The 22664-nt window shown below is 45.0% G+C and overlaps 1 protein-coding gene and 1 pseudogene across 3 annotated transcripts in view; one reads left to right on the top strand and one right to left on the bottom strand.

The window, feature by feature from the left end:
• The window catches only part of Msra (methionine sulfoxide reductase A), a 334772-nt gene that overhangs the window by 67853 nt on the left and 244255 nt on the right, over window positions 1–22664 (bottom strand). For all 3 annotated transcript variants that reach the window (XM_031361169.1, XM_031361171.1, XM_031361170.1), the window contains exon 5: window positions 17172–17278. In XM_031361169.1, the coding sequence (XP_031217029.1) occupies window positions 17172–17278 (107 nt within the window). The remainder of the gene's footprint in view (window positions 1–17171; window positions 17279–22664) is intronic.
• LOC116085130 lies at window positions 17434–17882 on the top strand (annotated as a pseudogene).

Genomic DNA, 22664 nt, shown 5'->3' on the forward strand with positions numbered 1-22664 from the left:
TACCATACAATACAAACATATATCTCAAGGCCAGAATGTCTATAGACTATCAGGCCCTTTTGACTAGAATGAGTAAAAACTAGACGGCTACAAACACAATAAGCCAAGGCAAGGGGGAATTGGCAAGGAAAAGACTCCCTGCAGTAGCCCCAGTGTCAACTCGGACATCCACTGTCAAAGCAAAGTCACGGCACTTGCTCTCCCCCAGCCAACAAATTCAGAGTCAGCTTGCATCACTTTGGTGGTGGTGTATTAAACTGCTTTGGCTCCTGGAGGGTGTTTTGGTGAATGAAAGACACACATATGCCGACTAAATTTTGATATGCCTCAGACTAGCTCAATGGCTGGGCATTTCTAATCCTCCCCTCAGTGAGCATACATACTCCCCTCCTTTTCTGAGTCAACTTGCTAAATCAACATTTTATCTCTGCTACCCCAGACCCAACTAGGGGAGTGACTATTAGGGCCATTTTCCCGAACTCTTACATGTCTGGCTGATCATGGTGATTTTCTGTCTCTCCTCTCCTTCCTGGCCCATCGCCTGCACAATCTAAAAGTTCCGCCTCTGTCTTTCTGCCCAGCCATTGGCTGTGTGGCGAGTCTTTATTATCAACTGAAGCTAGCTGGGGGCAGGGACCCTCAGGTCTACAAGCATGGCTTTTTGGGAGCCGAAATATGACTAAGCATTAGAATCAATCCCCAACATACTTTCACTAGAGAGGGCACGCTGATGTGTAGGTTAGGAAAATGGCTGCCTAGATTTCTTCTGAAGGAATCTGAGGGCTGCCTTTGCTAAGCATGGGGCTTTATAAGAATACACAGTTATCTGATGGGGGATGATGCTGGGATGAGGGGCGAGGGCTCTTTGGCTTGAGGTTGTTCCACTTTGCTGAATCTACTCAGCTCTGTGAACAGTCACACTGATCAGAGCAGAAGGGTTTTCCCAGGACTACAACACAGGGTCAGCTTGGGCTGTCTCCTGCTAGAGGGCACGTGTGCTCCTCTTCCACTCTGCTCTTGTGTTTTCTCACTGACTCTAGAGCCTATAGCTCTCCCAGCCTTACCAGAAGGACCACGCTAAACCATAAGGCCAGGATGTTTATGCAGGCTGGTGCCAGCAGAGAGAAACTCAGCAGTTCCTGGGTTAGGTAACCACCCATTAGCCTGCAAACCTCTAGGGAAGACTGCTTGCACATGAGATGGAAAAACATCTTTTGAAACTGTGCCCATGACCAATGGTCAATTACCGAACTTTAGTCCACTGCAGAAAATCAATAAAGCCACTAAATCCTTTGATGGGTGAACAACCCATTGCTCTCAATGCCCTGTGGCTTCGGCTGAGGTCCCAGTAAAGCTTTGCTTATTTTGTTTGTAACATGTAGCTTAGGCTCACACACACACACACACACACACACACACACACACACACCCCTATACAAATATTTTTATTTTATGTGAACACCTTGCCTTCATGTATGTCTATTCACTACATGTGTGCCTGGTGTCTGTAGAGGTAAGAAGAAGACACCTGGAACTAGAGTTACAGATGGTGTGAAGTGTGATGTGCATCCTCCTCATCACTGAGCTATCTCTACCCCAGCTCAGGCCCATTTCTACTTTAAGTTGTAAGATTCTACCATCCAGTACTCAAGCTCTGTGGGTCCATGTGCCTCAGAGACACTGGGAACCACCAGGCTTTCTCCCAGGGTCTACAAGATCACATCCCTCTTTTCACTGATAATGTGGTATAGCTCTTTCACCCCCTAATGATCTCAGGAGTGTAAGTGGATTTTCCTAAGAGCTACAGTAGATACGATGACAGCCTCATTCCAGCAGCTGAGGCATGTGCTTGGGTCTAAAAAGTTCCCAGTTGCTATCTCTCTAGGTGATAAATATCAAATAGAAATTCTTTTGGGGGGAGGATTCCTGAATAATTCTTAAAGGTTTAAAGAAGTCCCGAGAGCCCAAACTCTGAGGATTGCTATACAAGGTTAAGTCTGAAAGACAATGGACACTCATGGGCCAGTATATGAGTAGAGTCTAGAGCTAGAGTTTACAACAGAGGAGGACAGAGGCAAGGGCAGAAAGGATGGGGCTCTCATTTAGTTATTTCACAGCTGACTCATAAGGAGACATTGTTGACACTATGTATTGAGCAGGCCCAGCCACCACCCTATGGCATAGGGGGTGCTATGTGCGTCTCCCTCTGGCAGTTAACTCTCCTAAACTCCTAACTGTAGCTCACCTCCTCTCACCCCTCACAGGCACGCCAGAGGGAGAAGCACATTGGTAGGAAACAGCCATAGCTCTCACCTCCTTAGCACTATCTTCCTGCCCTTGCTTTCCTTACCTTACCATCAGCACTTGGCTGGTATCTCTGAAGACTTCTGTATTAACTAGGATGCATTAGGAGGGGAAGGACATACATAGAAAGCAGACAACAGAGCTGACACTAGGCCAGGGGCCCGCCCTCCATGGAACATAGGATTAGACCCATTTTAGAGACTAGGGAATAGAGGTAGAGTGTGAGTTACTTACTCAGGTTTAAACAATTAAGTCTTATCTGATGCCAAAATCTAGATAATACATCTTAGGTCCACTATTCTGAAATACTAGATTGACATCAGCATCAAGATCATTTAGGGAGTTTTTAAAAGTTCACATTAGTCAGATCTACCCCTGAAGGTGCTAATTCCATAGATGTGGCTGGGATTCTGGAACCTTCAGAACTTATCAGAGGACCCACTTCTGCTTGGCCTCAGTGACAAATGCCATTTGGGGAGGTGGAGAGCTTGCCCCGGCCAACACACCTGGCTGTCTGTCTTTGGGTCATATTTTCCTTGAAGAAATAAGACTTTTAGTGTTATGCGAGAATTGTTCTTTGTATGAGGACAAGCAGATACCAGGTAACTAGAGAAAGTGGCCCATGAGTGTGTCACCCAGAGACTCCATTGCCAGGGGTCACCCATACATGCTTGCAGATCTTGGTTCTGCCTACAGGTTTCTATAACACCCACCTCTGCAACATACTGATGCTTGGGAAATACTTTGAGAACTGAATTGAATGTGGTAAAGTAGGTAAAGTGACTCAGTAGCCTCATGTATGGGTGAAAGACAGGCATGACTCCCATATGACCATGGGATACAGTTTGACAATCTGATGCTATGGGCCTGAAAGTACCTAAGTTCTAGACTGAGGCTCAGCTGGAGCAGGCCACTATGGCTCCTTGGTAACTGGGGGCTGTGTCCTAACTTAGGGGTCTCTGTCTCAGCATGCAGGAAGTCTCAATTTCCCATGCTACATAGAACAGACCTCAAGTCAGCATGGCTGCCTGTGGATCCATCTAAATTTGAGGCTGGAGTGGGAGAGGGCCTACTTGGTGAGACAATATGGTGGGAAACCCTACTGCCTTACCAGAAATATGCCAACAAGAACTCAAGTCAAGGGCAGGACAAGTATGCAGACAATCTGACTCCTGATATATATGTTGACTTCCACATAGACCTTATGTTGGTCTCTTCTCCCATTGTGGCATCAAAATACTCGTTCAAACCAATATAACCAAGGGCAAATTCTTTCTAGCTCACAGGCAGAGGGTGCAGCCCACCGTAGAAATGCAGGGCAGCAGACACTTGAGGCAGCAGGTCACATTGCCCTTGGAGTCAAGAAGACACAAAGAGAGCCAACTGCTCAGTTTGCTCTCTCTCTTTATACAGTCCAAACTGTAGCTCATAGATGATGCTACCCACATTTAGGTCAAGTCCCCTCATTCCAACTTACTGTATCTAAAAGTCTCTCACAGAAATGCTGACAGGCTTGTTTCTCAGTCCTATCAGGATGACATCATCGATCCCATGCAGAGATAGCTGGCATAGGTCCCGAATCACAAATTCTAGCAATTCATGACACAGACTCAATTCAGGGTTGGGCACCCTCCTGGAGAGAAAGGTCACTTAGCCACCAAAGTCTCTTCCACAGGGCTAGTCTCCACAGACAGAGAAAGGGATGGTACTGTGAGAATTTTACAAGCTCCATCTCAAACACTGACCCTTGGTAACCTGCCCGTGGATTACAGTTTATGCGCATATGATAGGGCTAGGGAAGCAGGGCCTGTCAAGTAAGAACTTGAAGTGTCCTCAGCTTTGGCCCTTCTTCTCCAGTTGGTGACAATACTTTGGGAGCTATGGAGCTTTTAGAAGGCAGGGGCTTAGGGGGACAGGAAAAGTGTCTCAGAAGTTGATAGTCTAGCCAACTCTGGGTTCTGGTCTTGTTTTCTTTACTGTCCGGTAAGACATGATGTGTGCTGTCTTAGACATACACTCTACTCCATCTTTCCTGTTGTGATTGACATAAGCCAAAATAAATCCCTCCTTTAAGTTGTTTCTGTCAGATGTTCTGATCACACCCGTGGGACGTATGTCACCTGCGAGTGATGCAATAAGATCAAGCAGATTTTCACCTCCTAGCCATCTTCACTGTCAACTCTACGAAGTCACCTCAGTTCATGCAGCCACGGGGATGGTCCCAGTGATGGAGGGAAGAGAAAGGGATCAAGTGTGAGACCACTTCCCAGGTGGAGAATGCAGCCTGCCATTGACAGGGGCTTGCCCATCATATCATCTGCTCCCTGCACTCCCTGTTTGCCCAGCTGTACCTTGCTGTACCTTGTTTATGTTTCCCGTGCTGCATCCTGTCAGCGGGTAACCTCCTTTAAGTCTCACAACAGTCCAGAGTGTGAGCAGGCAGGGTTAGTGCAGCTAGTTCTGTTCTGTGGATCAGGTAATGGTATTATAAAGTTGTTAAATGAGTCATTGAAACAACTCTCTCAGAGTCTTCCACACACACACACATACACGCACACATACACGCACATACACACATACACACGCACACACGCACACGCGCACACACATGCACTCGTGCACATGTGCACACACACACACACACACACACACACACACACACACACACACTGTGTGCCTACCTGACCTTTCTCTAAATCCTAAAACACTGTTTTCCAGTGATTATTCTGGACCATCTTCTGCTTTCTGGAACTATTTCCTTCTCTAAGAGCCCCCCTTCTACACCCAAGGTGCGCACAATGGCTCAAATTTTCTTCTCAGTCCCCATCCCTGCAATAGTATTTGCCTTTTCTCCTACAGAAGGGCACTCTTTCCCTCTGCTGCTCCTTGACTGACTCTGGAGTCTGCTCTTATCTATTATCAGCCTCCCTAACCCCTGCTTGGCTGGGTCACCTAATTTCCCTTCTACCTCCAGCTCTTATTAGTCTTGCTCCAGAAACCCACAGCCCTGCCATGATAACAAAGGATGTGTGCGTTTGTGAGGACCACTTTGCACACTGATGTAGCTGGAGAAGGGCACCTTGCTGCATACTAATAATGCTTTAATCACATGGTCCTGACGTGGCTCCACAGGGAGAGCTGAGCAGTTTTTGCTGCATCCTAGTGTGACTGAAGAAGCCTGGGTTTAAGGAGGCAAGGACCATGAAGCATGTGATATCACCAAGAAAATCATAATGATATATGAGATTATACCAGAAAAATTAACCACTTTCAAGAAGCCAAAGGAACCTGCTTGAATATAGATCAATGCATAGTGAACTGGATGCTCCTCTTTGTTGTCTGATAATAGTCTTTCTGGTAAGGTCTTGCTTGAACATGACCTGGGCTCCTGGAGAACTGTCTCACCCTCTGATGGCATGTGGATGTCACAAAGGATGTGTGAGTATTCTTACAAATATAGGTGATTGATCTCAACTGTGGAACCTGTATCCACAGCGCAGCCTGTTCAGTAGAGCTTCGTGTGGAGTGCTCTGTACCCTATTTTCTTGGCTCTGCCTGTGAACAGTGTCCAGGGCCTGCCTCAGGCCTTCTACCAGAAGAAGGACACAACAGGCCAGGATGGAAGTTTTACATCTGTCTGGAGAAGATGTTATTTCCCATTTTGCTCAGAGCATACCTTGAGTCTAAAACAATAGACAGCAATATCTTTTACAGTTACTGAGCCCTGTCTAGAAATTAAATCAGCTTTTAAGAAAACATGTAAATACATACACACAGAGACACACACAGACACACATAGAGAGAGAGAGAGTTGAAAACAACCTACATATCTAATAAACTTGTAATTTATCACATGAGGGACAATTTCGGGAATCACAGCAAAAAGCTATACAAGGCAGTAAGTGGCTGAACCCCACTGAGGCCCCGACACTTAGAACAGAGCTTATCTAACCTGTCTGTGTGGCTCAGCCCAACACTGTCTTCTTTCTTGATCACTGGCTAATTTACAGTAGGTATTGAGTTAGAAATGAAGGGTATAAGACACCCAGGTGGTGGCTCTCATTAATGACATCATACGGAAGACCAAAGAGGAGCTGCATGGTAAACTCCAGATCAGGTTCTAGGGTCATGGGATCAGGATAGGGTAATCACAGTTCTGAAGCCAGTAGTGTTCCAACTGCCTGGGTACATTTGGAGATGGCTCCAGTGTGCAGAGGGGATGACTTTGCAAACCATCCCTTTGCCAGGAGCTCACTGCAGTAAAACTCAGCCCTATTCTGCCCTGGCACTGCACTGCCAATAGGATCTGGGAGCTGAACTCAAGCCCCTGAATTCACAGCCATGGTGCTGAGAGTAAAAGGGAATATCTCTGATTTTGAAACCCGGTATTACAAAATACTAAAGCCCAGAGCTGTTCAAGGTGGAGAAGCCAGCCCGCTCTGCAGAGCACAACCACCTTTGTCCTTCACAGGCCTGCCTCCCACTTGAGGCAGAAATGAATGACCTTGACCTCAGTTCCAACCCATCAGTGCAGTGCACACAGCTTGAGTGGGGTCCCCGTGGCCACCATGGGTGACTGTGCTCATGGTCCGGCTGCTTATTGGCAGGGCGGCAGGACACAGGACCTGACACTGCGGGCCTTTTCTCCCTCCTCCACTAGCAGCCAGTGGGCGGGCTTGCTCCGCCAGCTGCCATGGCAACGGGAAGATGGCTCTGTGGTGCCCAGAACAGATGTCACATGGGCCGCTGTGCTTGTGTTGGGGGTGGGGAGCTTGGTGGGGGCACCAGGGGAGGGGCTGTGCCTTTGGAGTTAAATGGTCCCACCAGAGGGAGTAAGCCACATTTGGAAGGAAGTGCCGAGCAGTAGAATCTATTTTCTTTCTTGTCCCCTTCCTTTAAGCGCTAAACATACATGCACAAACACAAATGGCCTTTCATCTCCGCTCCTGAGGTGCTGGAGGCTCACAGCTTTCTGGGCGGACATGAAAGCTGTTATCTCTCCAAGCCTCAAATGAACATCGCCTCAGTGGCCCAACCTTGAGCAGGCAGCCCTCTGTTGTTTTTAAGGGACTGGCCGGGAGGCTCCATTTGGGTGAGTCCAAGGAACCTAGAATCATACAGAGCATAGACCAATCAAGGGGAAATTGAAAGGCAAACACACTGGGCTCTGTAGGCAATGACAAACCCAGCTCCAGGCTTCATAAGCTTGCCACTGAAATGAAAGAGTCCCTATGTCCCCTTCCTCCTCCCCGTGGGGTCTCTGATCATATCACGCCAAAGGCCATTTTATACAGACTAAACTGGGGCAAGGCTTATAAATCTACCTGTCGGAACCCAAAGGCTCTTTGTTCCTGGAATAGATCTATCCTAGTCTGACTGCCACATTAAAAAATTTCCACTACTTCCCATTTCTCCTACACAGAACTGATGTATATGTGTAAATTAATATGACAAATCCATATTCATTGGTAAGATAAGATATTATGTGAATACTAGGAAAATGCCAGGCATCTGTGGCCTATTTTCCTCTCTGCTTGAGACCCCAACCTCAGACCATGGGATCTTAGAGACAAGGGGGAGAAGGTCTAGGTGCTATCTTAATCAGATGCGTGACAGTCATTGCATGTGTGGGAGGATGGGGAAATGCTACACATAGTTATTTTGCACTGGGGTTTAATTCACAGGACCAGCATGCTGGGAGGGGCTGCTTTGTGCCAAGGAATGCCATAGGGAGGAGGGGGAGGCGAGCAAAGCCAAGATCTCATTCATCACCAAGAGGCAGAAACAGCACAGAAACTCTTATAATGGGTCTGATGAAGTGAACGTTGCAAGCAAAGCATTATGGGAATGTGGAGAGAAGCAGGCTCTGAGAGAGGTGTCCTGGGGTGTGAAGAGATGAGCAGGAAGAGTCTGGAATTGACAGAGCACCTGTGCTGTGACAGACATGTTATAGACACAGCACACCGGATGGATCACAGAACTCCCTAAGAGGCAGTCACCGTTTTTAAGTCTTATTTTTTTTTTTTTTTAAAGTCAGAAAACCTATGCTTAGAGTGGTTTACAGTCCAAGGTCACTCACCAAGGACACAGCCATGCTGCCCTGTGTTCCCGCCTACAGACTGACAGAAGACGCAGCCCAGCACAGAACACAGCTACAAGCGTATCGGTCGTTTTTCTGATCTTCACCTAAACAACAAGGTTCAAAGATCATGGGTCTCAAAACAGTCCCTGCTGCTTTCCTCACACACTTAAACACATAGCAATTGAAATACAAAGATTCGTTCCTCTGGATATAGCCTAGAATCTTCTCATGGGTCACAATGAGTGCTACTGGGACTTCTCCATGCCCTTGAAATGTGAGTAGGGGTGCCCCACAAACTGTATTCATTCATTTAAGCATCACTCTATGTTACTAGGGGCTTTTGTGTGTGTGTGTGTTTGTCTATACCTTCATTAAAATGACACCTCCCCAGCCCTGCCAAGATTGCTGTATTTTATCAACAATCTGGTCTGCACCTGAAATCTTCAGGCGTTTGTGGTTCACCTGAATGAAAGGCAATGATCAAGTGTGAAAGATTGCCTGACAGTGCCCAGGTTTGTGCATCTCTAGGAAGGTGCCACTGCAAGCCAAAGTCCCCCACAGAAGACTAGCTTCCTTGGCACTGCAGTGAAAGTCTACAGCCACCAGGGGGCAGTAACACAAACCAGATTTGCTTCCTTCGGGCCTGAATGTGGATGTGCCCGGTTTAATGTGTAAAGCCCATTATTACGAGCTTTTCCTCTCCCCACCCCCTATTAATGAACAAATGCCCAGGGGTAATGCAGAGATTTCTAAATACAGTGCAAGAAAGGGCAGTCTGTACTCATACACAGGGAGTCTAACATGCAGTAATAAGTGGAAATGAAAATAATCAAGATGCAAGTGAGCCATTAGGCTAAAGAGCTAGCCCTCTGTCTGGCTGCAAACACAGAAATGCAGATGCCTGGCTCACAGAAACAGGCATTTTAAAAATATTTATTTCACAAGTTCCTATTTAGAGTTCATAATACCATCCATAATTACAACCTCCAAGCTCCAAAAGGGGTCTAGTAGGAATTCCATATCTAGTACGGAGCACAGAGAGGGATGGTTCTCTCAGCCTAAGGTAAATGCATGAATTATTCAGGAACTTCCATGGGCATTTTAAATCATAACTTTGTGCTGTAAACAATAGCACACGTTAAAAAAAAGATAAAAGATGAAAAACTGTCTAATCCCAAACCATAAAACAGCTACTGACACCCACAGTCTCCTAATGGTTGTCGTGGCTTTTCATAGGAATCCTTTGGCATGATTACAGGTTTTAAACATAGCTGCAGAGAGAATATAATAACCCGGAACCTACTTCTTCCCTGGGAACAAAGAATCCGGAATGGTCCTACCATTTTCGTGACAAAGGGAAGATTACACAGTCCTTTCTATTAAGTTGTTTGGAATTTGAGGCCTGTGGAAAAGGTGACAAGGCCACTGCTAGCAGTCTTGTCTCTGGAGTCACCCCATTACATCCCAATATTTATGACCTGCTATAGAGATTACACCAGCCATTATCCACACAACATGGCTGAAACACACGTGGAATTCTGAGTCAAGTGACCATAACCCTCTACATTTTCTCTTGGGGTTGTTCTGGGAATGAAAATGTACCCCTCTGGGCTTCAGTTTCCTAGCAACAAAGGTAGGAGAACAGATCTTGCCCTGTGTGCCCTTGTGTGGTGTGAAGGTCATTCGGCATAATGGGAGGAAAAAAATGCTAAGAACCCTTGAGATTTCCGAAGACTCTCCAGTTCACAGGAGGAACTGAAGCTGCAGAGACTAATCCAAGGTCATGTGGGTGAAGGCAGAGCCAGGGCCCCAGCTGGCCGTTCTCATCCAAGGCTATGTTTCTTCACGTCTCTCTGAGGAGCAGAGCACATACAACACAGCTGTCTCAGTCTGCTCTGGAAAAATACCTCAGACTGGAGGCACACAGCAGGACTGTGGACTTGGGTAAAGGGCAAGGTGTAGCAAGGCAGGTTGTATTGCAAGGCCCTTTCTCTTGCCTTGTAGATGCTTAGGTTGTGTTTACACATCTTTCCGGAACACAGGAGTTAAAACAGAAAGTAGCCCCCTGGTGCCTACTGTCTTTTCTTCTAAGGGCATGAATCCTTCCATGGGAGTTTTTATCTGTATGACCTCATCTAACCCAAATTACCCAGATCAAAAACCATCACACTAGGGGAGGGGAAGGCTTTAGCAGAGGAGTTTCAATGGAGATAGTCCAGAAATATTCAGCCCATAATAAAAGACAATATGACAGACTTGTTCATCTCCCCATCTCTTTAATTTAGGTCAACAAATATTCTCAGGCCATGTACTAGGAGACAAGCACAATTGCAGGCACTGTGGACACAAAGATGAATGGGAGCCCCCAAAAGGATGGCTTAGGACAGAAATGTCAGAATAGGTCCTAGGAAATTCTCTTCAGGGAAGAGTCTGTGAGGCTTGTGAACACTAGGGAATGTACCGAGACTGGTTGGTTACAACCTTCCCAAGATCTTTCTTCAGATGGCTCTGCTCAAAACAACTATAGTATGAGTCTGGATGCTAATCAGTACATAATTAATATTTGATAAGGTAATTAATTTATTAATTTGCTGGGGAAGGGAAAGAAATAAGTCATTTTCAGCCTACAGATGCCTGGAAGGAGCCACATAGGATCTGCATGTGCCTCTTGGGGTGTGGGTGTCACCAGTCTGGTTGTACTCTGGTAGTACTGGTATTATGGAATAATTGTTGTATATAATGGATTTTTGAGTTGAGATGGCATAATTTAAGCTATTTTGGGGTCTCATAAACTAAAAGGACTCAGCTTCAACTTATGTACAAATGCCACTGTAAGTGGTTTATGTGTGTGTGTGTGTGTGTGTGTGTGTGTGTGTGTTTGTTGGATAAAAGAAAGGAAGGAAAATAGAAATATATAAAATGTCATTCAATTCTTATAGCAAACTCAAGCTCAAACACAGTAACTAAGGCAGTACTAGACCATTCTTGCCAATCATCCGAATGTTATTTTGAAAAGAGAGAGGAAGGAGAGAGGTAAGGAGGAAAAGGGGAAAGGAGAGAGGGAGAGAGGAGAGAGAGAGAGAGAGGGAGAGAGGGAGGTAGGGAGGTAGGGAGGGAGAAAGGGAGAGAGAGGGAGAGAGAGGGAGAAAGAGAGAGATTTCTTTCATGAACATTCTTCCAGCCCTGAGGATTACTCTTGCACACTGTTTTCTGGTGTGCCCCCTTATCTTAGGAGTGAAGATCTTTTTTGAAGGTAGAGGGAATAAACATGCAGATTCCAACCTCCTTGCAAAAGCAGATAAAGGCCACAGACAGTCATCCCTGCAAGGACACCTCTGTCTAACTCTGGGCTTCTTAGGTATCCAGAAGTCCTACAGCTTCATTCAAAGACCCCAGGCCTTGGTTGGGAGGGAATTACATGTTACACTGTAGACATATGATGAGTGGAACTGTTACTAGAAGATTTTGTGATGATTGCATGGAGTCTGGGAGACCAAGCTAACAGCTGGGTCTCAGACACGCACTACGGAAGCCGTGGAAGAGTCAGACACCAGAGAGGGAAATGGTCTGGATGATATTTATGATGGCCACTCTGGCTCTCTGTGTAGGCAGCACTAGTAACAGAGAAGTAAAAAGTCCATTGGTCAGGAAACAGATGGTGGTACATAAGTGATGGTGGCGACTGTGGCTAATGACAGAGAAGCAGGTATGGGAGCTGTAACCATGGGCAGAATCCAGAGGTTGTGGCTTCAATGTGAAATGCTTCTCAGAGGCTCGTGTATTTGAATGGTTCTTGGGCTCTGAGGTAAAGCACAGCTTTAGGAAGTGAATTAGTAGGGGCAGGTCTTGAGGTTCCTCAGCCCACTCCACTCTTTTTCTCTCTGTTTCTTGACTGTGAAAGCAGTGTGATTGGCCACCATGCCTTCCCTACTATGATGGGCCGTGTCCATCTTCAACTTCAAGTCAAAAGAAATCCTTTCCCCCTGACGTTGCTTCTGCTCAAGTCTTTTGCTACAGCAATGAGGACAGATACTAATGCACCTGGGCAGCTTGGTAAAGCAGTGGTAAGGGACAAGGGAGCACAGGGATAGATCCACAGTGGCTCCCAGGGTGTCATCAGTGGGGAACAGAAGGAACCAGGGACTCGCTTATCAAGTCTTCAGTCTGTGGCTTGTTGTGTGGACAAGGATATGGAAATAAACAAGTGGGTATACTTCTATGCAGGAATCTGGAAGCCATGGGTTTTTTTTTAGGTCCATGAACCTGTGTATCGTTGTATAGAGTCAGCATTTACACTACACAAGAGCAAGGTGGCAGAAACTTCATCAGTAGTACAGGTGGGGAGGTTATTTGAGAACACAATCTTTCCTTCTTTTCATCTCTGTCTCTTTCTGTGTACCCCAACACACACACACACACACACACACACATGCACACACATCTCCATGCATGTCAGGGCCTTGCTAGGAAGATGTAGCACTAGTGAATATCTGGCTACAATCTAAGTGGAAAGAGAACCAAATAATCGAAGATGAGCCTTTATTTTAAAAATTGCTGGCTGTTTTGAAGCAATCATCACATACTGTTTTATATATTTCTTTTTGAGCACTTTTCTTTAAATTACACATTGTATTGCATATAATCAAATGCATAGATGATAGATGACAAATTGACAAATAATTGAAAATTAAGATAAAATTATAGAAATTATTCAAGACCATGTCGATATAGAGAAGATCTAGATGGCTGCATAGATGGAGGAGTGAGTGGATGGGAGAGTGGTCTGGTTGCTGGGAGAAAGGCTGTGTAAATGGATGGATGGGTAGACGGATAGGCAGACCAGGTAGTAGGTGAAAGTATGGGTGGATGGATGGGTGGGTGGATAGATGAACAGACAGAGAGACTAAAAAGACAGATTTTTAAACACTGTTTTATATTTGAAATACAGTAATTAAGAATATTCTTCAGAAAGGTGCTGTGCTTATCAGAGTACAGTATGCTCTGAAATGTACTGGGGGGGGGGCTGACTTTTCTTCTCTCCTGACAAGAAAAATATCCAAAGGAATCATGTTTTCCATTCATGTGTCTTGAGGAGTTGGGAAGAAGTTGAGTCATATGCTTGGGCCACAATGACCACATCTATTCTCTACATCTCAGGACCCACCACCTTCCAGAGGTTAAAATACTAAATTCATGAATGAAGAAGAGTCCCATTTTGAGTATGAAGGAATCCCACATAGATCGCACCCTTACCAGTCCCAGAGGGTCTGATTCATTCGAGTGAGGTTGGGAAGATGAAGTATGGGTTTCACTCCTGAAGATTTGACCCTCCTGCTTGGGCCTTCCTGCCTCCACCCACCATCAGGAGATTGGAAGTGAGAAGAATTCTTCAGGTTGTTGGTGGGCCTGAGATTGACAGACCAGCTAACCATGCAGAAAACCATACTTTGGAGGGAAAAAAAAAATCACTTTTGGTTTCTAGCTCCTCAGCACTCCTACACATCTAATTAGCTCAACAATCGGTCCCTGTGATAAAATCAGCTAATTTTATGTTCAAACGGCTGCTTTGTGGTAAGCAGTGCAGTCACTCCAACACCATATATAAAGAAGTTGCTGAAGAAGCCGGTTCCTGCAGATCACTGGGGGACAAACTAGCAGAGGCTATCAAATTAGTAACCTAAGTCAACAGCACAGTTAGTGTGCAAGGGTCCCTGCAGACTCCGAGATCAGTGGGCCAGGATGGAAGGCCTGTAATGGCGACCTCTGAAGGGAAAGAGGGCATGTGGAATGAACTGAAGGAGTATCTAATCTTAGCATAAGCCTGAATGTTTGGGCAAGATTATGGAAGGCAAGAGTCTAACTGGTATTGTGAAGAAACGATGCTCCTAAGAGTAAATGTCCTTATTGTCAGAAATTTGCCCAAGGTCAGCTTTGACATAAGGCGCAGGCAAGGCCATTCAGGACTGCTCTCTGGACAGCCCTGGTGACAAAAGGCAGAATCTAGGACCAACCTTGATGATGTGGAGCTATTTGGAAGTCAGAATACTTTTAAGGTAAATGTAAAAGAAGAGATGGTTTATTTATCGAATAAAAGACAATTGTGTCACCTTTCATAGGGACATTATTGACTTATTTTGAGGTAGGTTTCAGATATCAGTTACACAAAGAGAATGGGTAGACATTCACAGGAACTCTCAAGGTAGAAACAAAGTCTCAGAACTATACCAATACATACAATTTTAAACAAAGATACAGAGATATACACAACTACATCTAAGTGTATCTATTACATCTACACATAGATAGATGGTAAATTGATAGATGGTAAACAGGTGATAGATGATAAATAACATAGATAAATGATAGCTAAGTGGCAGATAGATGATAGAGATACATAGGTAATTGATGGATAAATAACCAAAGATTTGTAAAAGATTTCATTTATATACAAACTTAGAAGAGAGATTGGCATTCAGTAAATACCCTTTTGTGCAGTTGCAATCCTACTATGACTACCTCCACCATTATAAGGCTGTTTATGCACTGCACATCCCTCTGCTCATAACTTCTGTATCTAAAGCTGTTTCCCACTTGACTACACGATCACAGCAGGAGGTTCTCCTGGAAAGTCACCTCAAGCTTTTCTTCCACAGCTCCATCACAACCTCAGAGAGCCTCGTGGTGGGACCAGCCTTTGGAACTAGCAGTGTTTCTTGGCTAGGGAACAGAGTTGTGGGGGAAGGGAACTTTGTGGATAATGGCTTTTGATACTGCTTACACATGGTGATGGTTAGCTTTGTCAATTTGATACAACATACAATCAATCACCTTGAATGAGAGTCTCAGTAAGGGCTTACCTACATTGGGTTGGCTTGTGGGCATGCCTGTGGGAGGTTGTCTTAATTAATTTCATTGATATGGGAAGACCCAGTCCACTGTGCTAGCACCACTCCCTAGGCAAGGGATCTTGAGCAGTATAAAAGAGGACAAAATTAGCTAAGTACTAGCAGGGAGGCTGCACGTATGTATGCATTTATTTCTCTATCTAATGCCCACTATAATATGGCTAGCTGACTTAAGTTCCTGCCTTAATTTAGCAAAGATGATATACAGTAACCTGAAATTGTAAGGCAAGTGAACTTATTTCTCCCTGATGTTGCTTTTGGTCAGGATATGCTATCACAGCAGCATTAATGAAACTGGACTGTACACGCTTAGTCCAAAGCACTTCTCCTTCACTTCAGGCTCTGGGGCTCACGTGCCCACTCCACACTCCTTGCTGCTATAGCTTGTCCTGTCTCCTGAAGTGAAGTCTCCACAGGCAGAAGTACAAGGCAACACCATGCATGGTGGCTCCCAGGGAAATATGCTTCTTCCCTGGAATGACAGGTGCTTCCATGAGGCTCAAGCAACCTGTTATTGGGATCAGCCAGTGTGGATCTTACTCCTCTCTCCTGCTTCTCTCGTACTCTGATCCTGTTTCCTGGTACCAACTATCTCAGAAAGTCCTCACACACAAGCCCCTTCCCTTGAACTCTGCCCCCTGTGGGGCTAGAGATAAGACAGACATCATAGTGGTCTCCTAGACACCTATGTATGTAGTTGGCCTTATTATTTCCACCCTGAACCCACAGGTATATCATGAGACACTTTGGTTCCTGGTTCAATATTAAGATCTCTTGATGTTACAGTCTCAAGAAAGGAATAAAAGAAATGGCCCAAAATTCAGCCCAGACTCACAGAGGGAATCATGTTGGGTAGCAGCCACAGGGACTGTGCCCCAGACTGCCTACCATGCCAGCCAAGTTGACATCACAGCCTTAGATATATGATGGGAGGAGGGGACCCTCTCAGCATCCCCCTCAGCCCTACTTCCTCCTATCATAGCCAATCTGACCAGGCCACACACCTCACCATCAGAGAAGCTGCATCCCAGCCTGCTCATCACTCCCCACTCTACCACTGTGGTGGCTGCCCTACACTTTATAGCTCCAGAGTAGCTACTAGCTCTATTGTTAATACAAGAAATATCATAACTAAAATTTAAGTATCATCACTGAACTCTAAAAATTAAAAGAACTTAAGTTGTTTGTAAGAGACCCGAATCTCTACTGGAGGAAATTTTTTTTCCTAAAGGATTATAGAATTAATAGTGAGAACAATTATTTCATGATATAATGTACATATTTCTGATAAATGGTTTTATTATAATTAAGTTTACTGTAGCTGGTAATGGAAAGTGTATATCACAGGTTGATCTACGTCTTCCAGGAAGGATCTGTTGGAGCCTTAAGCTATTAGATTACAACTTTATTTGGAGTAGAGTCTTCATAGAAGTCATTAAATTACATGAAGTTATCAGGGTTAGCCTGAATGGAGTAGGACCAGTGTTCTTATAAATGCAGGACTGAACATAGAGACATGGAGAGGGAAGAAGGTGTGACATTTATAGGGAAAGCACCTGGACCCATCCTTCTGTCAGTCCCCAGAAGAAGCTCCCCTTCCCACTGCCTTGATTCCAGATTCCAGCTGCAGAACAGAGACAAGCAACGCCTGTGAGTGAGACAGATTCAGACAGAGCGACAGCACCTCATTTACCAGGACGAGTTGATTTTTAAAGAGAAGTACACATGGCCCGCCATTAGACACTCGCTATGTACATTTCTTTGGTTCAATGGCCCTTTGAGGAGGCTGGCAGAAATGGCCTCAGGGTACGGTCACAGGTGGACAGAGACAAACTTGCCTCTAATTCTGGCCTGGGGAGGACAGAATTAGGGGACCCTACCTTCTGGTATTCCTCCTTGGATCTCAGGGCTGCTTCCATCTGTGCAGCAGAGGTGGGATAGACTGCTGACCGGTACTGTGTGCCATAGTCGTTGCCTTGGCGCATGCCTGAGGGTGAGAACCGAGAGGATCAGGGGGGATGCTGGGACACTAATGCCCGCACCAGTAGATGTGGTTGTTGTGCCCAGTTTTACCAAGTGATTATTTTAATTTTATCTCGACATCAGTTTCTTGAAATAAGGATGAAATAGGTTTTAATTATAATGAAGAAGTGCTCAAGTGAGTATCTTGATTTTAAGGGGACCTGAACTCAGTTCCCATCACTCATGAAGTCACAACCTGTAACTTCAGCTCCAGGGGCTCCTACGTCCTCAACTTGCACTCAGCATGCACACACCATTTCCTGCCCCAGTTGAGCTTCCAGAGCAAAGGTCACAGACAAAATAGTGCCCCCGGTTCAGGTCTCTCCACTCATCAAGTTCTGCTGGTACTCGGCTCTGATCCTCAGCATGGCATATGGCGCCAAGCGCTACAGTTCCCTAAAACCTTGGGCAGAGGAGGAGAGGAGAATAGCAGCGGAAGAAAAGAAGAGACTAGATGAGTTGAAACAGATTGAGAGAGAACTGGCAGAAGCTCAAGATGACAGCATTCTCAAGTGAGGCGCCAGTGAGCTTGCTTTTCTCTAGTTGTTGAGGATGAATAAAACGTCATTGTGTGAAAAAAGAAACCAAAAACAAACAAAAAAAATGTCTCTAAGCTTAGGTAAACTTATCACAGTCCTAGATTATACTAGATATTCCATAATAAGTATTTTTATATGAAAGCACTTAACGAATAATTTACTTATTTATCACTATGATGTATACTGTGTTAGGTAGAGTGCTCTAGGAGAGTCAGTTCTCAGTCACTGCAGCAAACACCCAGAAGAAACCCACCTGTAGGAGGAAAGGAGGTTTGGCTCCAGCTTCAGTTTTCAATTCATGGCTGCTGAGTGCCAGGGTCTATGGTAAGGAAGCACAGCACCACAAGCTCATAGTGGAAGGAGATGCTTACCTCACAAACAAGAGGACGAAGAGGGGCTGAGGTCCAAATATCCTCTTAAGAGTATGCCCCCAGTGACCTAACGTCCACAAGGCCCCACCTCTGGAAAGTCCCACCACTTCTCAATAGCTTCATGAATGGGGGAGTGTGTCTATACACAGACATCCAAGGGACATTTACACAAACAGTAAAGAAGGGCCCAGCCAGCCCCTCCAGTGCTTTCTTTAGGATACGCAGGAGTCTTTGCATAAGTAGTATTTTAATGTATGTTTCATAATCAGTAAGACCAAGGACACAGGTCACAGGTAAACTGAAGATTATTCATTTACATATTTGGTAGGCAAGAGACATGTCTATACTACATTGCTTTGGTTTTTGTCCCCCAGACATCCTGTTAAAAATGAACTCTAGCAGGGCGGTGGTGGTGCATGCCTTTAATCCCAGCACTTGGGAGGCAGAGGCAGGTGGATTTCTGAGTTCAAGGCCAGGCTGGTCTACAGAGTGAGTTCCAGGACAGCCAAGGCTACACAGAGAAACCCTATCTCAAAAAAAAACAAAAAAAACAAAAAAACAAAAAACAAAAAACAAACCCCCCCAAAAACAACAACAACAACAAAAAAAGAAAACAAAAACAAAAACAAGAAAAAATGGACTCTAAGTTTGGGGAGATGGCTCAGTGGGTAAGAATGCTTGCTGCCCAAGTGTGAGGACCTGAGTTAAAATTCCCAGAAAACACACACACACAGACACATGCACACACACACATATATGTACACACACACAGACATAGACACACACACATATATGTACACACACACACACATACACACACAGCCATGTGTAGCTGTGTGTCGTCAGAGGTGGGAAGATAAGACAATTACTGGGTCTTGCTGGCTACCAGCCTATCTCTAGGTTTAGTGAGTGACTTTGTCTCAAGATGGAGAGTGACATAGCAGGACACCTGATGTCATTTGACCCCCCCCACACACATGGGCACAAATGTGTACTCAGAAGTGCACACTAGCACACATATGTGCACATAGCTCACATACATATGCCACACTTACATGCTCACGTATCTGCTGTGACACTCAGTTTTAATTGCTAACTCGACACAGTCTAGGGTTACTGGAAAAGGAGTCTCAATGAGGAGCTGTCTAGATTGATTGGCCTGTGGACACGAGTGTGAGGAATGTTTTTAATTGGGTTGACTGAGGTGGGAAGACCTACCCTGAATGTGGGTGGCATCATTTCATTGGCTGCCACCTCCCAAGACTGAATGAAAAGAAGAATCAACTAAGCTGGCTAGCAGACAGCCTGGTTTTAGCTGTCTGTCCTTGTTCACCTACATCTCTCTGCTTCTTCCTTCCTTGACTATCCCCACAACAGCAGTGCTCTGACAGGAATCCTTCACTACATCTTCACCACCCTGTTGGCATATGCTTCCCATCCACCCCCCGTTACCCCCCTCCCTACTCACTGCTGAACTCAGCTGTCCCTTTCCTGCCCTGAGGCCTCTAAAACAGCAGCTCCTTCATTCCCGTTGACAGTCTGCACAGTTGAATCTTTGGTTCTCACCCCTTCCAGGCTTCAGTCACATGGTGCCACATTCCCACCAGCATTCATGTGACTAGACCCCTGGACATTCTCAACCCCACAGCTTCTCTCCCAATGGCCTTTTTCCCTTGATCTCTGGCATGAGCAGCCCTCTTTCCAATGGAGTAATCCCTGCTTTACAGGCACCTCCCAGCCTTCCCTTGTTTCCAGCAGTCCTTCACCAAAGCCTTCCACCCCAGGGGGTGTGGTTATAAAACCCCAGAGTAAATGGATCTGCTGCAGGGCGCGGTCCAGAGCTGGATCCAAAAAGCTTCTGATTGGGGACTGTTGCTGTGGCGTGAATATGAAACACACTCACAGACTCACATGCTCACTGGTGGCACTGTTTTGGAAGGTTCTGGGAACTGTAGCAGGGAGGCCTAGCTGGAGGAAGTAGGTAAACTGGGGGCTGTTTATTCCTGAGCTTTTTGTGCCTTGTTGGTTGTCATAGGGTGAGCATGCTCTGTCTTATGTTCTGTCTGCACTGTGGGGCTCAGAGTCAGAGTCCAAACAACCACGGACTGAACCCTCTATAGTCCCAAGCTAAAAATAAGACTTTCTTCCTTCGTTTCTGTCAAATCTGTGGTCACAGCAATTTTAAAAGTCACTAACACCGTGTGCAGACTGAGTGAGTGAGCTGCAGTCATCTTACTGTGTGTCCCTGGTGGACTGCCACACCATATGACCCCCATCTCTGCCTCCAAGCTCCTCCACATTTCACTCCTCTCCCCAGGGACATGACTTTAATATTCCTCATTATTAGAGCAAAACAGGATGAAGAAAATGATCACACTTTGTAACTCCCTCCTATAAAACATACTCATGTTCATAGCTTTTTATGCTAGACTAAAAGTTTCAACTTGTTGAGTCTATCTTTAAGTTGTACAGTAGCCTACACATTGACCAGCTCCTTTCCACGTCTGTTTCCTCTAAAAAGGTTTTCAAAAATATAAATCAAAGCCTTCAAACAATTCATTGGGTTTAGATTATACATGTTTAACTCCTGAGCATTAAGTCTCAGCACTCCAGGAGATAACATCAAATGCACATCGTGGTTAAGCATCAACCTTCTGTTAGCTCTTGTCCACCAGGAGCTAATGAGCTGTCAGCTAAGGGTAGTGTTAACTAGGTCACTGGGGAAGGGGGGACGGGTGGCAGAGCAAAGCTCCCTTGGGCTACTTTCAAGATGGAAGGAAAGTGAAGAAATCAATTAGTATCTTTAAAGTAAACCCTAGGTGTTTTTTAATGACACTGTCAGACAGCTGAAGGACGAATACACAATGGGTGCTCTCTATATACAGCCACTTCAGCCTCTGCACTGCTTGCACCCTGAGTTACATGACCCTCAGTCCTTGGGCTACCCTGTGCATTCTTGGACACATAGTAGCATCCTCAGGCCTTATTCATCAATGCCCACCCAGTGTGACACACAAGGATATCTCTACATACTACTACATGTCCCCTGAGTAGTAAAATTGCCTCTGGTTGAGACGTATTCCTTTATACTAATGGAGTGTGACTTCTGACATCATTACATACCATCTTTGTGGTCCAGGCAGCTGAGTAGGAAGAGGTAGGAGCCTTAGGAGGGTAGAGAGCAGAGGAAACATGGAAATCCTCCATGCGCATATTTGGGTTTGTATTCACTAAGTTCCATGGTCACTAGTGTGGTTTTGTCTTAATTTATACTTTTATTTTTTTATTATTATTTTAAAATCTCACATACATACACTTTGCATGCTGACTTTCTCTGAATTCAAGAGAACACAGTTTTTTAAAATTTGTTTTTGTCAATCAGCATACTTTAATTGAAGATATTTTTTTCAGACGATATATTCTGATGTTGTTTCCCCCCTCCCTCATCTCCTTGCAGATCCTCACCTCTCCACACATTACCCTCCAGGCATTCTATCTCTGGTTTTTGAAAACTAACAGGCAAATTTTATAAAAGAAGAATAATAAAACAAAGAAAATGTACCAGACACACACAAATATAGATGTGCAAAGTCAAGGCCCATAACAAACACAAGTTGGAAACCATAATATACAAGCATAAGATAAGTAAGATTTTTTTTTTAATGCTCAAACAAAGCAAAAGAGGACAAACACATCTACAAGAATGTCATTGTGTTCATTTTCTGCCAGCACCTACTGTTGGGCATGGAGCTGCCCTTAAGTGTGGCTTGTATACTCAGTGAGATTCCATTGTAGGAAAATAATGTCTCCTTCGTAAGTGGCTGACAATTGGAGGCAATTTCCTGGTTATGAGTGGGAGCTCATGTCCACTTTCTCCTCTCAGCACTGGATCCCCATCTGGCGTGAACCTGTGCAGGCCCTGCGCATGCTGCCCCGGTCTCTGTGTATTCATAAGCGTGTTAGTCCTATTGTGTCTGGAAAACACTGTTCCTCTGCTATCATCCACCGCTCTGGCCCTTACAACTCTCTGCCTCCTTTTCCAAATAGTTCCCTGAGCCCTGGGGGAAGGGGGTTGATGAAGACATCCATTTAGGACTTAATGTTCCAAGGCAGCATTTCAAGTGACATTTCAAATATAAAACAACAGACTCATAGTAAGTAAAAATTAAAATGATTATGTATACAGTTTAGATATAAGTCTCTCAACTGTATAAAGAAAATCATAAAAGGTCTTTTTTGTTTCTTATTTAAAAATCTTGGCAGGAGAAGGAAGGATAGAAGTATCACCCTGTCCTGGCTGGTGGCCAGGGTGGCTATCACACTGCCCAGGAATCTCTGTGAGTCCGTCCCATCTCACGGTACCCATGGGAACAGCATTCATGTTACCAGGGATAAAGATAAAGATGATAAAGCAAGATAGACTAGTGCTTCTTCTTTTTTT

This window comes from Mastomys coucha, unplaced genomic scaffold (genome assembly GCF_008632895.1).
Source record: "Mastomys coucha isolate ucsf_1 unplaced genomic scaffold, UCSF_Mcou_1 pScaffold9, whole genome shotgun sequence".
NCBI lineage: Eukaryota > Metazoa > Chordata > Mammalia > Rodentia > Muridae > Mastomys > Mastomys coucha.